The 17279-nt window shown below is 39.5% G+C and overlaps 1 protein-coding gene across 5 annotated transcripts; it reads left to right on the top strand.

Annotated features, from left to right (window-relative positions):
- Window positions 1-641: 641 nt before the first annotated feature.
- Window positions 642-16856, top strand: sona (SON DNA and RNA binding protein a). Of its 5 annotated transcripts, none has more exons than XM_085136517.1 (10): window positions 642-816; window positions 2970-3065; window positions 5550-5757; window positions 6842-6915; window positions 7025-8836; window positions 8991-9378; window positions 9533-10056; window positions 11259-11746; window positions 12216-12307; window positions 13707-16856. In XM_085136517.1, the coding sequence occupies exons 2-9, from the start codon at window positions 3038-3040 to the stop codon at window positions 12288-12290; spliced, it is 3597 nt and encodes a 1198-aa protein (XP_084992643.1). In that variant the 5' UTR covers window positions 642-816; window positions 2970-3037; the 3' UTR covers window positions 12291-12307; window positions 13707-16856. The 5 variants fall into 5 exon arrangements, with proteins under 5 accessions (XP_084992643.1, XP_084992646.1, XP_084992647.1 ...); XM_085136520.1 differs by having other exon boundaries at window positions 13772-16856; XM_085136521.1 differs by having other exon boundaries at window positions 13790-16856.
- The last annotated feature ends 423 nt before the right edge of the window (window positions 16857-17279 follow it).

The following is a 17279-nucleotide window of genomic DNA, read 5'->3' on the forward strand; positions in this document are numbered from 1 at the left end:
TTGAAGGTTTTTTAACATTACTTTTTAAGGACATTTTTAATGCGTGTCATTCCTCATTAGTGGGATTAGGCGTCCCACTTAATCATTCGTTCCTCATGTCAAAACATTGCCCCTAATTTTGTTTGGCTCTGATTTTCAAAGTGAATACATGTCAGAAACGTGTCTGTGATAAACCACCTATGCATCCCTGTTGAAATCCAAAGACGATTCAAAGAGAGAACGGTGGCTTAAATATACGTTTTAACAGTTTTTTTGCCCCTAAATTGAATGGATACAAGAGTCTATGAAGACTATTTATTAAAAATCTTAAAAATAAATCTAGCCTTCTATTCATACCAAATTCTGGAAAAATTATGAAAAACACTTCAGGCCGAAAATATTTCTAAACAAATATCAGCAGAAGTGCATCAAAACCAAAATCCAAGTTTGTTGAGTAAATAGCGTTCAAAAGAGTAGCTTAAACTACATGCCTAAACTATGTGTACAGTGGACTAAATTTCCACACCACCACTTATGTACACGATATGGCTATAGAGGGGTTTTTGCATTGTATGCTAAAGTAATTAATAAATAGGAAAACACCGAGAACATGTCAAGTTTTAATGCATTTGGCTGCGTTTGGAGTTGCCTAGGAGACAGTGACGCCGCCATTCAAACCCGCGGAGCATGGCATGTTGGGATACCTTCCCCATCATGGCGGGGCATCTAGTTGGCTAACGACTACGGTTAGCATATTCAGTGACTTCTTAGCTTCGGGCAATTTGCATTCATTTGGCATACTCTACGCGGGAAGCGCAGCCATCCAACATTAACCCAGTAAGTTTGCGTCACTGAAAGGGCTGTATGATGAACGAACGAACTAATCTGTTTTGTTGAAAGAAGTAGCAGCCAAGTGATTAGCAAACTAGCTAACGAGCATGCTATGGCTAGCGGTAATGTCCTCGCTGGAGAGCAAGCGGGCAATGAGCCGACATTGAGGCCGAGGTGTGCAGGCAGTATAGTTGTCTTTTACTGCTTTTGTGTTGCCTAGCTGGTAAGCGTTTAGGTTAAAGGGAATAATAGTTTGACAAACATCGGAATTATTGTTCTTTAAAAGTAAGCTAACGTTAACTAGCAGCAACCAGCTGCAGTCATCTGTGAATGAATGTTACCATTAGCCGCGCAGGCCCGACAGCGGCTTATCTAACGTGTTAACGAACTGTCGCAGTTTGAAACTTTGTGTCCCTTGCTTTCGCCATTCATTTAGCTTTTGGTCTGCGAGTACAGGAGGGTTGTATTTCGCAGTTAATCAAAACTGTAGTATAATCTATCTGTTGCTGAAAGGCCAGCTAAACTAGCTCAAGGTAACTGAATCCAAAAATAATGTGTTCTCTGGCGTTAGCCTTAGCTTTAATAGAGAAACGTAACGTCCACTAAACGTTAGCTATTTAACACCGTGTGCATCTTAGCGTAGTATCGTCTTTGTTTTCGTTGAAGTAACCAGTTCTGAATTTATCCTTAAGTGAAGCCTTTACGTCCCGAAAGTGGCGTTATTAATAATGTTTGTGAACATTGGTGCTTTTCGCAGGCTATGTATCCATGCTGGCAAGGAATACTGATGGCTTTGTTAAAGCTTTAGCGTTACAAAACCACTTCGTCCGTGAATAATGTGCAGAGTTTAATGGAAAGAAAAAACCGAATTAAAATCCTCAAATAAGCAATTGGGACCTGATTGTAAAAGATTTATAGAACCGTTTTTCAGATGTTACTTAAGATGTCCGTTGATCTTAGATTTTGGCTAACGAAGCATTATTGCTTAAAACTACGTGGCCAAGTTACACTGTTGAATACTTTTGAAATATGTTTACCTTCACAATTCAGATTCACCTTTGTTTGGTAGACAGCAAGGGTAAACTACCTGATTCTGGTTATTATGTGCTAAATGGGTTATGATATTGGCTTATAGTAGACATATTACTGGAAGTGCTAGAAAACCACTTTCTTCAGTAGCGGAATAAAAGAGCGATGTTTTGTTCTTTGGACATGTAAATATTAAAGGATACTCTAAAATATCAACATAGATAATTTATCAACATTTATCAACATAGATAAATCCGTGTTATCTATGTTGATTTTTCTGGTTGATATTTCATTGTTTATTTCCAGAGTAATCTTGAAGAGTGTTAATTGATATTTTTACAGAAATATGCCAGTTTTAATATGGAAGTTGCTGCTCAAGACAAGGGACTTAAGTGTTAATCGTTAGTCTTTTTAAAAATTAGAGAAATGTAGGAAGTTTGATGGTCTGCTGTTGTTTCACGGTAAAACTTGTGGTTAAATAGAGGCCAAGCTATTCTCTTTTTCTTTCAGAATATTGTCTGATTTTGATGTACTGGTTTATCCTTTTTCATAGATGAGCGACTTTAGTTTCATTTGTTTTGGTAAAATCAAAATCAGTATTTATCGCACCATGGCTATATTATTTGTGAGGGAGCATTAAGTTGGCTTGCCATTGGGACTGGTTAGAGTACACTGTGTCTGATTTTCTTTCTTTCTTTTGTTTTAGAAAAACAGAGCGGCTTTAATCACAGCCCTACTGATTACTTTGGGGCAGTTTTTGTACCTTTGGATAACTGCAGGGGCAAATAAAACACAAGTGTAGTAAAAAAAATTTTTCTTCAGACTCATGTTAGGCATTAAGAATATTTCTCCCACGACATTTAAAACCAATTAGATCGGGCTGTTTTTTTTTTATTAGATACGTGAATACCTATTAAATGGTATTTAGTCATCAACAGTGGTTGACTCATAACAACCAATGATTACTGTTTTGCTCCAAATCAGAGGAAATTTTTCATCCTTACATGTAGTTTCAGGAAATATTAGCAGTTTCAGTAGCGTTACCAAAATGTATGCTAAAGTATGGTGAATCTATACTTCTGTTGACATCCATTTGTTGCTCAAGTTAAATTACCTTTTTCTCTCCCTAGAGTTGAGAGAGGGAACAGCACACCAGTGACATTGAAAGAATCTTTTACAAGATCAGCACAACAGCATAATGGAGTGTGCAGTGGACATCCCCTCGGGTAAGCGATGCACAAGCCCCAAAGAGGTCCGAATCTGTTCAGATTTGACCCATTTTGTTGAAGTTTGTTTTTGCCCCACAGATTTCAGTGTTAAAGTGTCAGTCTGTGCCTCAGTAAATTTATGTGAAATGAATAAAATATAACTTATATTTATTGTTACCTCTAATTTATGTGAGATTTAAAATAAATTTACAAAAAAATATCAAGTTGCTTTTAATTTCTGTAAAGCTCCATGCTGAACTGGTCTCACTGCATGATTGAGGATGCCTTTTAGTCTTCTTTTTTTGGATGGATAAACCACAGTATTTGTGCTAGTTTCTCTCCTCTGGTCTTCGTTTCACCTTGTGTTTTTCTGTTTCACCATATGCTCCTCTCTTTGTGTAAAGCCCATTTCTTCCCTTTGCACATAGCAAGCCCATTGACATGAAGATAACTAAATGATTTATTAGTCTGTTTACAGTTAATTAGTTATTTTTCCCAACAAATAATGATCTGTTCAGAACGAGAGTGACTCACTGAAAACACTGCTTGTTATTAGGCATGGACACAAATACGATCATTATTGAATATTTGAATAGTGATTAAATTATTAAAATACAAAAAAAAAAATGTAATGGTTTACATGACTGTTTTGTCTGAAAATATTGTTCTTTTGCAATGCTGTGTAAGATGTAATGTCCTATTAGTGCCAGGTGGTGGTAGTATTGATCCGAGCTGTTTGCCTATCACTAATAAACAATAAGCAGGCATCTGATTGGTAAAAATGTGTTTACATTGTACAAACAGGAAAATGTAGAACCAAACGCCACTGCAGCTGCCAAAAAGTCGTCTTTTATCTTGGGTAAAATAATTACTAATAATTAGATCTAGTATTCTCTCAAACAGGTAAAGCTACTATCTAGGTATGCACTGTAATTTGATAGTTGTTTGGGTGGGCTGTGATCTCCAAAGAACAGTCAAGTAGTTGCCAGTGAAAACTAAATTGTGAATGAGATGTCAATCGTTGTATTCCAACTGTATGGGAAACACAACCTTAAAGCCTGTTGGGAATGATGTAGTTGTTTGGGCTCAGGTTTTGCTGCCTGCTGTTCTGTCAGTATCATTGATCAGCTGCTCATCCCATCTACTAGATGCTTGAAACTGGCTGAAGAAGGTTATTAAAACAGACTGAACATTCAGAGTATCTCATGCTTCATTATGTTTGACCAGCGCTCTTGAACACCATCTGGCATCCCCCAGAACCATATACAGAGTTGGTTACAGTTATCCCTCTCTCTAGATGGTTCTGGTTTCCTCTTGAACTGTTTTCACCCAGTGTTGAGTTTGACATTGAACAGGATATTCAAGATGCCAGCTCCGTGGACACAAAGTCCAGTTTGGAGCACAAATGGAGAACAAATGTTTTGTTACAAAAGTGTTCGAATTACACAGGTAATTGTTGAGTGAATTCACAGAGAGTGTGTGGCCATCACCCTTCCTACTGGGTGCTCTTGCCTTTAAAAAACAAATCAAAAAACAACTATACATGAAAAGTGGTAAATTACCCAACATGGTTCTCTGGGTATTGTCAGTAATTTATGTGTGCAGATGTCTTTTTTCTAGCAGAGCTGAATATTTGTCATTGTTCATAGAAATCCTTGTTCAAATGAATCCAGACAGAAAAGTGTGATGCTGGTTAGAGCAGGGTGATATGACCGAAAATATTTATCACGGTATACATTTGAAAATTAGCGATAACGATGTAACTGACAATATAATTGACACTAGACAAAATACTTTACAACTCCACAACTTTATTAGTGCAAAAAAAAAAAAATCAATGTATTTTCACTTAAACAAGCAGCTGTTTGTTATGTGGATTTAAGTTATATAAAAATTTAACAGTGCAAATGCAAATTCCTTGCTGACAGTTTAACCAAAAGGCATTTCCAGTGGAAATTGGCCGACATATCCTCAGCATAACTGTGTAGAATATCCACAAAACTTAAAAAGAGGTTATACACACACAATACGGTAATATTATGTTGACGCACAGTACGTATCACTCTGCGCTACCAAAAATAGTGCTTTGTTATGTATCTGATGGACAAAAGCTAAACCACTGAAGTTGCAGCATTTTTACAAACCAATTCTGGTTCCGTTTCATTCAACGATCCGCTTCTGCCCTTCTCATTCTCCATCGCCATGTGCGTATGAAAACAAAGGCACTGCTCATGCGCGTTTTACCCATATTCTATTGCAATATTTCATTTTCTTATCGTTGCCCGACATTATACCGGTATTACCGTGAACGGTATGATATGGCCCAGCCCTAATACTGGTGCTAACCAATATCTGTAAACTGTCTCATAACAGTTTGCACACAACATTACACTATAAACTAGATGAACCGTACAGAACTAAATGGTATCTGCTTGCTGTAGATTTTTCATTTTCTGTTTGTCAAAGACTTGTGTAATTTGAAATGTTGGATTCCCTGTGCAGGTGAGGGGGAGGCACCTGAGAAAGATGACATGAATGCCAAGGAAGAGCTTGAGCCTTCCCACAAGAAAAACAAGAAACACAGAAAACACAAGAGCAAGAAGAAGAAGAGGCGGAGGAAGGGCGAGAAGGAGAGTAGTTCAGAATCTGGTGCCGAGTCTGATGTTGAGCCTCCACCTCCACCGAGACCTGTCAGGACCACCAGAGCCAGGTTGGAAAAATTTAAAATTCTAAACTAAATATGAGACTTGATAAGTTGGCACAGTAAAAATTGTACATTACTTAATATTTAGGATTTTTTTTCTTGCATACAAAAGCAATTGGTTAACAAAAGTTTAATTTTCCAAAACAAAACAATCAGTTTTGTTTTTCAGAAGTGCTTAGATTTCTATAGATGACTCTTTGCCGTTACTGTACATGGACTGATTCATGCTTACTCTTGTGCCTTGAAGGCCTACATTTGAACGGGGAAAATCTTGTATTCAAACCATTGGAAATTATTTGCAATCTTAAATTTTAAGATGTGATTGTTCATTATGTAAGTCATTATTGTAGATAAATGTAATCTGACTAAAACAACACATAGATGTTGCATTTTTCTGTTTTCTTTTTAATGTAAGTAGAAATAAGTGAAATTGTAAACCACTAAAATAAGATAAAAGTTGAAGTTGTTTTAAAAAATGTCCTATATTAAATAGGAAGCTTTTCTAAGAAAAGTCACAAGGTGCCTTTTTTGTTGGGCACAGACTGCATGAATTATAAATATTTTTGATGGATCTGTTCTCTTTTGATGAGCAGTTTGAGAGGAATCACAACATTTAATAAGGTACCTCAACAACCAATGATCTGTGTCCTCTCTAAACCTTGGTGCAGAACAGACACGTGCACATTATCTGAATTTTCTAAAGGTCTATATCTACATGTTGTTATCTTTCTTTTGTTGGTACCATTCATTCAATTGAAATTGCATGAATATAACACTGTCTGCATCTCTTTTAAAACACTCATGACAAATCAATTTTGTCTAAATGAGCCCATGGTTGCAATTAGGCTGACCTCCACTTCAAAGCCAGTTAACAGATCTATACATCTGAGCATAAAAGTAGCAGATTTTGCCTTTGACTAAAGACTTAATGAATTCTGAATCAACCCAGTGTGCTATTTCAATAAATTTTCACTCTGTCTGTGGAACCTTTTTTGATAGATTAGCTGAATTTTTTGTTTCATTTGTGTTAATTTTTTTTAACAGATTAACAAGGAAAATCTCTTTAACTTAGTTTTTGTTGTATTTTTAGTGCCAGACTGGCAGCAGCTGCAGGAGTTGGAGACCAAGGAATCAAGGAAGAAAGCAAAAAGGATCCAATTACAGGTAGGAGAAAGTCAGACATGGCTATAATTGATGATTGCTTAAAAAGCAATGGTTTAATGTCAACTCTTTTTTTGTCTTCTTTTTATTTCTAAATTGTGATTTTCTTCAGATCGTGTTGATATAGAGGGAGAGACAAAATCCAAAAAACAAAAAAGGCATGCAGCTAAAAAGAAGAAAAAAAAGAGAAAGAAAGATGAAAAGCAGGAAAGGAAATCCCCATCTCGCTCCCCTTCTGAAAGCAGCTCTGCCTCAGGTTCAGACTCTGAAGGTGAAGGAGGCAAAGCATCTGGTGGTGGTAAATACTCTCCAGCTGTGGCATCTGACCTGAAAGAACCAGTATCCAGACTGGTTCCAAAAGGCAAACGAGGGGAGGAGAAACCCCTTCCCATCATTGAGCAGAAATCTGAATTGCTTGGGGTCAAAAAGGAAGAGACATCAGATATCGATGTGCCCACAACTGAGGCGCAGGACAGTAACATTAATGAATTGGAGGAGAAGCCTATGAGATCACCCTCTGTAGACCAGGAAGAGGCAGTCCAGATGGCAACAGTTAAAACAGAGTGCATTCAGGGAGATGGTACATTCAGCCATGCCCAGGAATTGCCTGACATAATCCCAAAACAGGAAGGTGCTGCTCAAAGAGATGACCCAGTACTGAAAGATCAGACAAATTCAATTCAAAGGGCCAAAGTCACAGAGGATGAATTGCGTAATTCTCCTTCACCTTCCAGAACCCTAGAAATAAAGAAGTCTGACTCAGGCCCAAGTCGGTCACCATCACGTAGTCCCAGCAGGCAGGAGTCTCAGACAACATCATTAGTGAAAGAACGGTCAAGAACCCATTCCAGGTCAACCTCAAAGGGAAAACGATCTGCAAGTCCTATAAAGCACGCCCGTTCTCGGTCCCGCTCCGAGACCCCTAAATCCCAGACGAAGTCACTGTCTCCCCCCCGCAAGTCTCCAAAAAGAGTAAGCCGTCGGTCCCGATCTACTTCTCACTCTGTCACCCCTAAAAAGAAAGTGTCAAAGTCTCCAAGGAAGTCCAGGTCTCCGAAACGGCGGAGGGGTTCCCTATCTGTTTCCCCAAAGCGTCGTCATCCTTCTCCGTCTCCAAAAAGAAAGATATCACGGTCCCCTAAACGTGACAGGCGGAGGTCACCATCTCTGTCTCGGTCTCCTAGGAGAAGTCGAAGGTCAAAGTCCCGTTCCCGTGGAGGCACGCGGCACTCCAGGACCCGCTCACCTCGCCGTGGGGGTGGAGTTGGCAGACGTTCGCTGTCACGTTCAATCACTAGACCCCGACGCTCCCACTCTAGATCCAGACGTCCCTTTGGCCGCTCCAGATCACGGTCACCAGCAAGACGTACTGGAGGGAGACGCTCCAGGAGTCGATCCTTGTCTCGGCGCAAGCGATCACCACTCCCCAGATCCCGTCGTTCAAGATCTCGGTCGGTTCGCAGGAGCAGACGAACTCGGTCACGTTCTATTGTAGTGCTTAAGCGCAGTCGTCGCTCCAGATCCAGGAGTCCCCGCAAACGAACAAAATCCAGGACCCCTCCCTCCAGACGGCGGTCTAAATCCCGATCTCCAGTCAGAAGGCGCTCTCGTTCCCCTGCTAAGAGAAACCGTTCACCACCACGGTCTAGTAGACGCTCTAGGTCTCGCTCATTGACTCGAAGACACCGGTTAAAGTCACATTCACCACCGCCTAGCAAAAGGAGGTCCAAAACTCCTAGAAAGAGTGGAAGAAGATCAAAGTCTAAATCTGAGTCTGCCGACTGCAGGTCTAGGTCTGAGTCAAGTGATGGGCTTTCTGACAGCTCATCTCCAGCCAGATCCACATCTCCTTCCCCAGTTAAACAGAAGAAGCCCCCCTTGCTTAAGGTTGCTGGGGAAAATGGAGGACTTGCAGCTACAGAAGGTGAGACCTTTTCCCTTCAAAATAGATATATAAGTGTCCCAATTCATATATTGCCCCTACTTATCATTAGATTCAAGTAATTCATTTAATTGATTGATTGGTTTAGTTTATGCAAATGTGCATATCTTCATATGATATGTCATTGACGTTGCAGGTGCTTGGAAGCCGGTACTCCCAGCAACATCTTCCAGCTCTGAAATTGGGAATTCTTCAGAAAAGTTGCCTGATGAGCTTGTTAATCAGACAAGTTCAGATTCTCCTCAAAAAGTGGGAGATGCTTCCAGGTCCAGGTCTGTTTCTCAAGAGCCTGCCACTGGCACGGATGGGTCAGATTGTTCGGAAGGCTCAGATGAGGAAGAGGAATCTCCAGTTAAAACGGGATCCAAAAGCCAGAGAAGCTCCTCACGTTCAGCATCTCCAGAAGTACAGAAAAAGCAGCTTTCCCCATCTCCCTCACCTGCGGAGCACCGAAAACTTTCTCGTTCAACTTCATCACCTCGGCGTTCAGCATCAAAGTCTACATCCAGAAGAAAACTGTCCAGGTTTGTTTTGTGGTATTACATGATACCAAAATAATAAAAGAGAGAAATCTCTCCCTGTGGCTTGTTCTGTAGTTGTTAAACTGTTGGACTGTGTACAGATATTAAATGTGAGTACAATGTACGGTTATCAGTCTTATCATTTACCTTCCCTTAGGTCCAAGTCTCCAGTGAAGAAAAGAGAATCTGTTTCTCCATCAGAGAGGAAGAAGCGGCGGTCCAAATCTCGGAGCCCTGCCCGTCGTCGGAGATCAAGGTCACGGTCTGCCACGCGACGCAAGCGCTCACCGTCCAAGTCACGAACCAAAACGCGCCGGTCCAAATCCCGTTCTCCAACCCGCAGGAGGCGATCTCGTTCACACTCACCAAATCCCAGAGGAAGGAGGAAGTCCACAGAAAGGAGTAAGCGCTCTAAGAGTCGCTCCACAGTCCGCAGAAAAAGGTCCAGATCAGGAGACAGAAGCAGGCGATCCAGATCTCGTTCACCGGATCGTAGACGCAGGTCAAGGTCGAGGGGTCGAGGGAGGCGCCCAGTATTTCGCAGTCGATCCTTTGACAGACGAGACAGGTGGAAGAGGGAACCTAGCCACTCTCCAGTTCTCATCCTCCGCAAACAACGTCGCTCAGGGTCCCGGACACGACGCAGCACCAGCAAGACTCCTCCACGGCTGACTGATCTGGGTAAGACATTTTGATGTTATATTTCTAAACATTTATGCAACATTTTTATAGGGGTGCAACAATACTCGTATCGATATTGAACCGTTCGATACAGTGCTTTTGGTACGCATATGTATCGAACAATACAAAATTTTTAAATTTATTTTATCAACTTTTCTTCTGACGGTGCTGTCTGTGTTGAGCGCTCAGTGGATCTGCGCTCGACAGTGCAGCCTAGGCAGAGTAGTCGAACGCAGATTCACTGAGCGCAGGGCAAGCTAGCAAGACAGAAGTTAAGCTCTCCTTGCAACATGGCAAATTGAACCTCCCCCACCCTCATTCAGATCTGGCGTTTGGAACTGTTTTGGTTTCCATGTGACGTATAAACCTGAAGGTAAGCGCGTTATGGACAAAAGTAAAACAGTATGTTGGCTGTGCCACGCAATACTCAATTACATTGCTGGGAACTAGTGCGTTAGCGCAGTTAGCTCGTTAACGTGTTGACCCCGTCCAGCCCCACACACGGGGCGATCCGCGGTAACTCGTTAACGGAGATTTGCCGCGTTATGGCGTTAACGACATTTTAACGAGATTAACGCTGACAGCACTAGTGGGAACAGAACGAATATGACTGCACATTTACGCCGACATCATCCTAGTGCAAAGACAAGTGGAAGCAGACAAAAACAAGCACACATGCTACAAACTTTACCCGAGTCATTTAGACAGCTGTTAGCACATGATTCTCCTTATGGGGACCTGATATGTTTAATATGCTGCTGAGAATATAGCCCAGAAGACGCATATAGTATAGCTTTTATTTTGGAAAGAGACATTTCTCTGTAATAAACTCTCTTTTCCAAAGATGAGTGATTTCTCGATCAGATTAATTTTTTTATTACTTTGTTGTTTCAGCAACATTAAATTTAAAAACTGTACTTTTGAGTTAAAATATATATTTATAATTTTAATAAATGATAAATTAAAAAAGCATGAACATTTTTTGTATCGAAAAAATATCGAACCGTGACACCAAAGTATCGAACCGAACCGAACCGTGAATTTTGTGTATCGTTGCACCCCTACATGTTTACATGATTTTTCTTTTTGTGCTCCACATATGCAAGAGGTTTTGTTTCTTAATTCCATTTTTTTTATCTAAGCTTCCTTTGCCCTAATGTGTTACCCCTCATTCTGTCAATCTTTTACCCTCCTTTCCTCAGATAAGGATCAGTTGCTCGAGATAGCCAAGGCTAATGCTGCTGCCATGTGTGCCAAGGCCGGGGTTCCAATTCCTGAGAGTCTTCGACCAAAAGCCATCCTTCAGCTCCCTCTGCCTACTCCATCTCCTTCCCCCATCTCCTTACCTTTACCTTTGCCCCTTCCAATGGGCATGGGAATGCCGAACATGCCGAATATGCCCAACATGGGTCCAATGGGGTTACCAAATATTCCGGGAATACCCAGCATGTCAAATATCACTATGAGTGCTGCTGTGGCAAGTATGACAGCAGCTACTATGACCGCTGCCTTGACCAACATGGGTGCCCTGGCGGCCATGCCTCCCCTTGCTCCACTTCCTACAATAACTAACAAGCCTCCCCCGTGCCTTGTCCCACCAACACCATCTCTTAACCTGGACCACATCGAGGAAGCCAAGAGGAAAGTCACTCAGCAGGCTAACATACATACCATCAAAGAGCTTACTGAGGTAAACGTGTGGTTTTGCTTCAGATTTTGATTGACGTTGCTGTTTTTCTGAAATCATGTGGAACAGAAAATATTGTAGTGCAGTGTTTTGTTTTGTTTTTGTTTTTATTTATTTATTTATTTATTTATTTATTTTTAAATCGTTCAAGGCTTTAGTACATTTATCTTTTTATTTGAGTAGGTTTATGTCTATTGAAAGAATAATGTGTTGGATATAGCCATCTAAAACAAATCACAGTAAGTGCAAATTGAAAGCAGTTAGAATATTAAATATTTGACATAGTGACATAATGTTTTTCAAGGTTCAGTTATATTGAGGTGAAGTTGTTTGTCACCATGCAAAGAACACAATGGAATTTCTTTCGCTTGTGCTTTCTACTTTTGAACCCCATAATATTTCTGTAATGGTTCATATATGTAAAGTATGGACCATTCTTTACCTGATGTTTTTTGTTTTGTTTTTTTTGTAGAAGTGTAAGATGATAGCAAATAGCAAGGAGGAGATGGCCACTGCTAAACCACATGTCTCCGATGATGAAAGCTAAACACCCCAACCCTCAAGGTAAAAGTCTGTCTTTATTTCATTTCTATATCAGTCTGTACCTTTGTCTTTATTAGGACTGCCACAAACGATTGTTTTGATAGTCGCCTAGTCACCGATTATTTTTGCGATTAGTCGACTGATCAGATCACGCATCTGTACAGCTTATTGCACCAGCATGCATCTGCTCTTATATAACTATCATTAGCTTACAGCTTTAAGTGTTTAAGGTATGTGCTAACTAAAAATAAAGACAAGATGATAGACGATTTATTACATTTTAATGAAGTTTGCAGATTGTTTCGGTGGAGTTTAATAAACTCAGCCATCTGCTCCTTGCTATCTAAAATATAACAGGACATCGGAGTATACTCTCGAGCATCTCACACTTTTGATTGTCTACGTAATCGTGACTAGTCGACTAATCGTGGCAGCCCTAGTCTCTATATTAATTTTATAAATTATACATTATTCTCCTGTAGGTTCCTCATTCTGCTATGTGCTGCAACACCTTTCAGCAGCTTAATCATCATCTTCATCAAATAAACTTTTTTTAATTAAATTTTTATATAATTGAATGACACAAAGTTATAGCCCATCAAATGCTACAAATGTGAAGTGTCCGTGTTGTACATTCAGAAAGGTGTAGCATTCATTATTTTCTAAGGAATGACTTGTAAACTCTTTGAAATTACAAACATTTTAAAAGCGATTATGAATAATGTGTCTGATTTTTATCTGACTCTTTGCTGTGATTAGTGTGGGCTGTTTGTTTGTCCATAATTGTGACAAAGTCAGGCCTCATTTACAAGTAATCACTTTAAAATCTTGGCAATTCCAAAGAGTTCACAAGTTCTTTGTTTTAACTACATTACTAAATCACTAAAGCCAACTGTGCAATTTCAGCTTTAAAAATTGCACATTTACTATTATAGCTGCTCATCTGACAGTTAAAAAAATGAATTTTACTTTTGTTCTTGTAAATGACACTATTTGTGTTTCCCATAGCAACGGAGACCTCTAAATATGTTATTTTTGTTCATGCAAATATTTAACACTAGGTCATACATTAGCCTGCATGCCTTTCCAGGCATGCAGCTTTTAGTCTATAGCTGGTGGACAACAACGTGTGCACTGCCAAAACGCCTTGAGTGCAGCGCTCCCCCTCTAATTTTAGTACTAATTTAGAACACAAGCACGTCAACATCAGTAGAGCTATTATAGTTTAAGCTCACAGGGTATACCGACCTGAGAACAGTTCATACCAAACCAAATAATTCAGAAAAAATAAATGCACATTACAGCCCTGTTTTTGTGCATAGATGGTGATTATTTAATCAGTTTTGTGATTTGTGTCGATTAATCAAACTAGACAAAATACCATACATTTATATTTTCCTCTGCCTTTGTCTCTATACAGCCTATACAGCCTCTTCCCTCGAAGGACTGAAGGAAAACATTTTTTTGTCTTTTCCCCCCCAAAAGGACTTTTCTCTCTGTTAGACAGATGACTTGGTTGAGTGGAGGAGCACTATAGTTGTCATACACAACATAGGAGTACTGGCCACTGCCCACTGCCCACTCTGCTCCCCGGTTTGTTGGAGTGAGATACAACCAGACTTCCACCTGTGATGCCACTGAGAAAACTGGGGACTCTGGGGCGTGCAACGGTTGGACGACTGTACTGTGTGTGTGCGCGTGTGTGTTTGTACATAGTGACTTACACCACCAACACCTCGGTGTTTCTGCTTATGCAAGCAGTCACTGTTGTAAAGACTGAAGAGGAAACAAACCAAACTAGTGGCGCAAGTGTTTTTGTAAACTGCCTCCAAGTTTCTCTACATTTGTTTTACCTTCATGCTTTCTTAAGAATTGTGTTCAGTGGAGACTGTTTCCTTGTTCTGCTGTATTTTTCCGTCGGTTATCTCTAGTCCCCGATTTTATAAATAAATAATGCATATTAAGGTAGAGATAGTAGATCCTCACGTGTTTTAATAAGCTTGGATCTCCAGGGTGAGAGAGTAACCACAGGTTCTTTTGAAGGAAAGAGTCATTTCAATATATAGGTTGCCAAAAAAAAAAAAGAGTGCTTGAATTGTGGCAATGAAAAAAGAATTTCATTTCACTAAACATGACTAATTCAGTTTGTACTGCCCTGGGTGTGAGTCTCTCTCCCCCCCCCCCCCACCCGTTTTTATAGCACCAAGCTGATCTTTGATTCTGTCCTGGTCTTTCATTTGGGCTTTGTTGGGATGTTTTGAACTTCGGAACATGTTTTGCTTCAAATTTTGAAAGGGGAGTTTATTTTTCCATCAGTATGGCAACAAGTGCCATTTGTCAGGCATGTCAAGCAGTGCAGATTGATGGGCTGTCTTAGAGGTACTTAAGACAAGTGGTGAATATCCTATATTTAGATCACAGGCAGAAACGGTTGAGAAGGTTTCCTGATGAGAAAAAAGAGGGGTGCATATTTATAGAGTTCATCAGTACAGGTTTATCAGGTTTTTAGTTTACACATTTAAATGTCAGTTGTTTGTGTTTTTGGGCCTTTTTTTTTAAAAGAGGCAGACATGGCATGTCAGTACCAAGAAAGGTATGGTTGTATTGTACTGAGCTGGGGTTAGCATGGTTAATACTGTAGAATGAGTTGACGATGCTCTGTTTTTGTGTATTTGACAATCAGGTTATTTCTCTCAATATGCTTGTTTTGAAGAAAGAACTGTAGCTGCTTGAAATGTACACGTCTTGTACTCAGGTGGCAAATACGAGTGAATTGATATCAAGAAAAGTGTATCGTGCAAACATGAAACGCCCAACAAACCCTTTTGATTTAATTTCATCACATTTAATATTTGCTTTCCATGTAAATGCTATTACATTATCCTGTATTATGTGGGCCAGGAAAACATGTTTCATAGAATTAATTTGTCCCTAACTGAAGAACAAAGACAAACTTGGTGCTCTTGGGAAAACTGACAGGGACGAGCTTCTTCTTCTTTTTTTTTTGCTGGTTTTACAAAAATCTTGCACTCATAATTCATTTGTTTTCATTAGAGGGAGGAATATTTCTGAATCCATCTGGCTTTGTCTTCCTCCCATGCCCAGGGCTGTTTAACTGTAGGACGGAATCTGAAAGTTTTAACAAGACTTATTCGGTTGACTTGATCCCTGAGGTAGCTATTTTAATGAAAGAAAAAAACAAGGTGATGCATTTTAGGATTTTTTTTTCCTTTTTTGGTCATTTGAATATTACATCGCTTGCTTTGTACATAAATGTGTTGATGATTATTAAAAACCTCAATGATATGTACTTCTGATCTCCTGTGCTTTGTTGACTTTAGTCATTTTTATGTGGATCTTAATTTCTGGAGAAATTTCCAGTGACATCATCATCATTACAAAACATTATTTTGAATATTACAAGAATTAGCTTAGCTTCCCATAGAGGGTGCGTGCATTTTCAGCTGCAAGCTGTGCTGTACATTGCAATAAATTTTTTTAAAAAAAGTCATCCACAGTTTAGTGTTTGTGTGATGAAATTTTCCGTTGTGATTTTAAAGGTGTGTGGCGATACACTGGCATGATGGGTGATTTGAAGTGGATTTAACACATCTTGTTCATACTAGTACTACTATTTGGCAAAGCGATGTGAACACTTGGATGCATAAGTAGATGACATTGTTTAAAGAAATAGATTTTGTGTTTTGTATTGCATGGTAAGAACCACCCTTAATGAATTAAATTCTCCAAACTCTGAAACAATGCACTGCTCAATATTCCATCAAATGTCTCTTGGTTCTGTCTAGTGGAGTCAAAGACTTCTCTCTAAATTTACCAGTTTGCGGGGGCGTTTTTAAATATATATTTTTTAAGGGAACAGCATGGTTTAAATGATCTCTACTGAATTTGTAGAGTCATATTAAATTGTGGTGGCGGTGTACTTGTGTGGGGGATGTTTTCTTGGTACCCTTTTTAGCCCTTTCGTATAAACTGAGCATAATTTAAACATCACAGAATCAGAATGTGTGTTACTGATAAAGTATCTGTACACATACAAGGAAGAGGGCTCCGGTTATTTCTTTGGTCTCAGTGTACTACATAATAAACAACAGCAACTAAGTGTTGTTGCTGACCATGTCCATCCCTCTGTGACCAGAGTGCACCCATTTTTGGTGGAAACATATTGAAAATAATAACACCTTCCTAAAATGTGGGCATGACACTTTTTAAAGAAAAATGCAATTACATTAAAGTGATAGTATTCAAGAGAAATTGCCAAGTTATATGAAAAGAAATATCAAATTTATATGGTGTGAAGCCGGTGCTGACACATCAGTGCTGTGTTGATGGCAGAAACCTCCATAACAGGCTACGCTACGTCCAGATGAACAGAATCAACTTTCTGGGATTTCCTTACCCTGATGATTGAGCATGGTTTAAGGCACTCCATAATATGCATACGTAGGATACGTAGCGATGGAGCTCAACTGTACAGTCTATACAAGTTATTGATTTGGAAGAGTGTTTGTTGGTGTGTGAGCAGTTTGTATTTTCTCTGTTTAAAATATAAGATAATGATAGATAGAGATAATGATAATGTTTGAACTGGGCTTGTGCTACTATATCCTCAATGCTTAGATAATTAAAATGCCCTTTCAGAAAATGATTTAGGGCAGAAAAAAGCAGTAATTATAAATCTCTCCTATAAGTGGTGCACTTTCTCTTTATTTCCACTGTACTTTCATAGTGGAAGTTTTGACACTTAAATCAAGAAACATGAAGTCTGTGAAATCACGCACTCTGTGATTTGCAACAAATGCCCTTAAAACACTAATGTGAATCCCTAAATATTGTGTAGGAACAGTAGTAACAGAAGTATGTTTGGGAAGTGACACTTGAAATATTATTTTTAGTATGCAAGCCTTTTGTGTTACTCAGAACGAGCTACGCAGGAGAGCCTTCATGGAGATAGTTTGAAAGCCTTTAATCTGTG

This window comes from Neolamprologus multifasciatus, chromosome 16 (genome assembly GCF_963576455.1).
Source record: "Neolamprologus multifasciatus chromosome 16, fNeoMul1.2, whole genome shotgun sequence".
In the NCBI taxonomy this organism is placed as follows: Eukaryota; Metazoa; Chordata; class Actinopteri; order Cichliformes; family Cichlidae; genus Neolamprologus; species Neolamprologus multifasciatus.

What these genes read in the sequence shown, in the direction of transcription:
- sona (XM_085136517.1), top strand. Translation starts at nt 3,038, where the DNA reads ATGGAGTGTGCAGTGGACATCCCCTCGG. An exon ending in TCCACGGCTGACTGATCTGG is followed by an intron (nt 10,057 to 11,258) that starts GTAAGACATTTT and finishes TCCTTTCCTCAG; the next exon opens with ATAAGGATCAGTTGCTCGAG. An exon ending in CCATCAAAGAGCTTACTGAG is followed by an intron (nt 11,747 to 12,215) that starts GTAAACGTGTGG and finishes TTTTTTTTGTAG; the next exon opens with AAGTGTAAGATGATAGCAAA.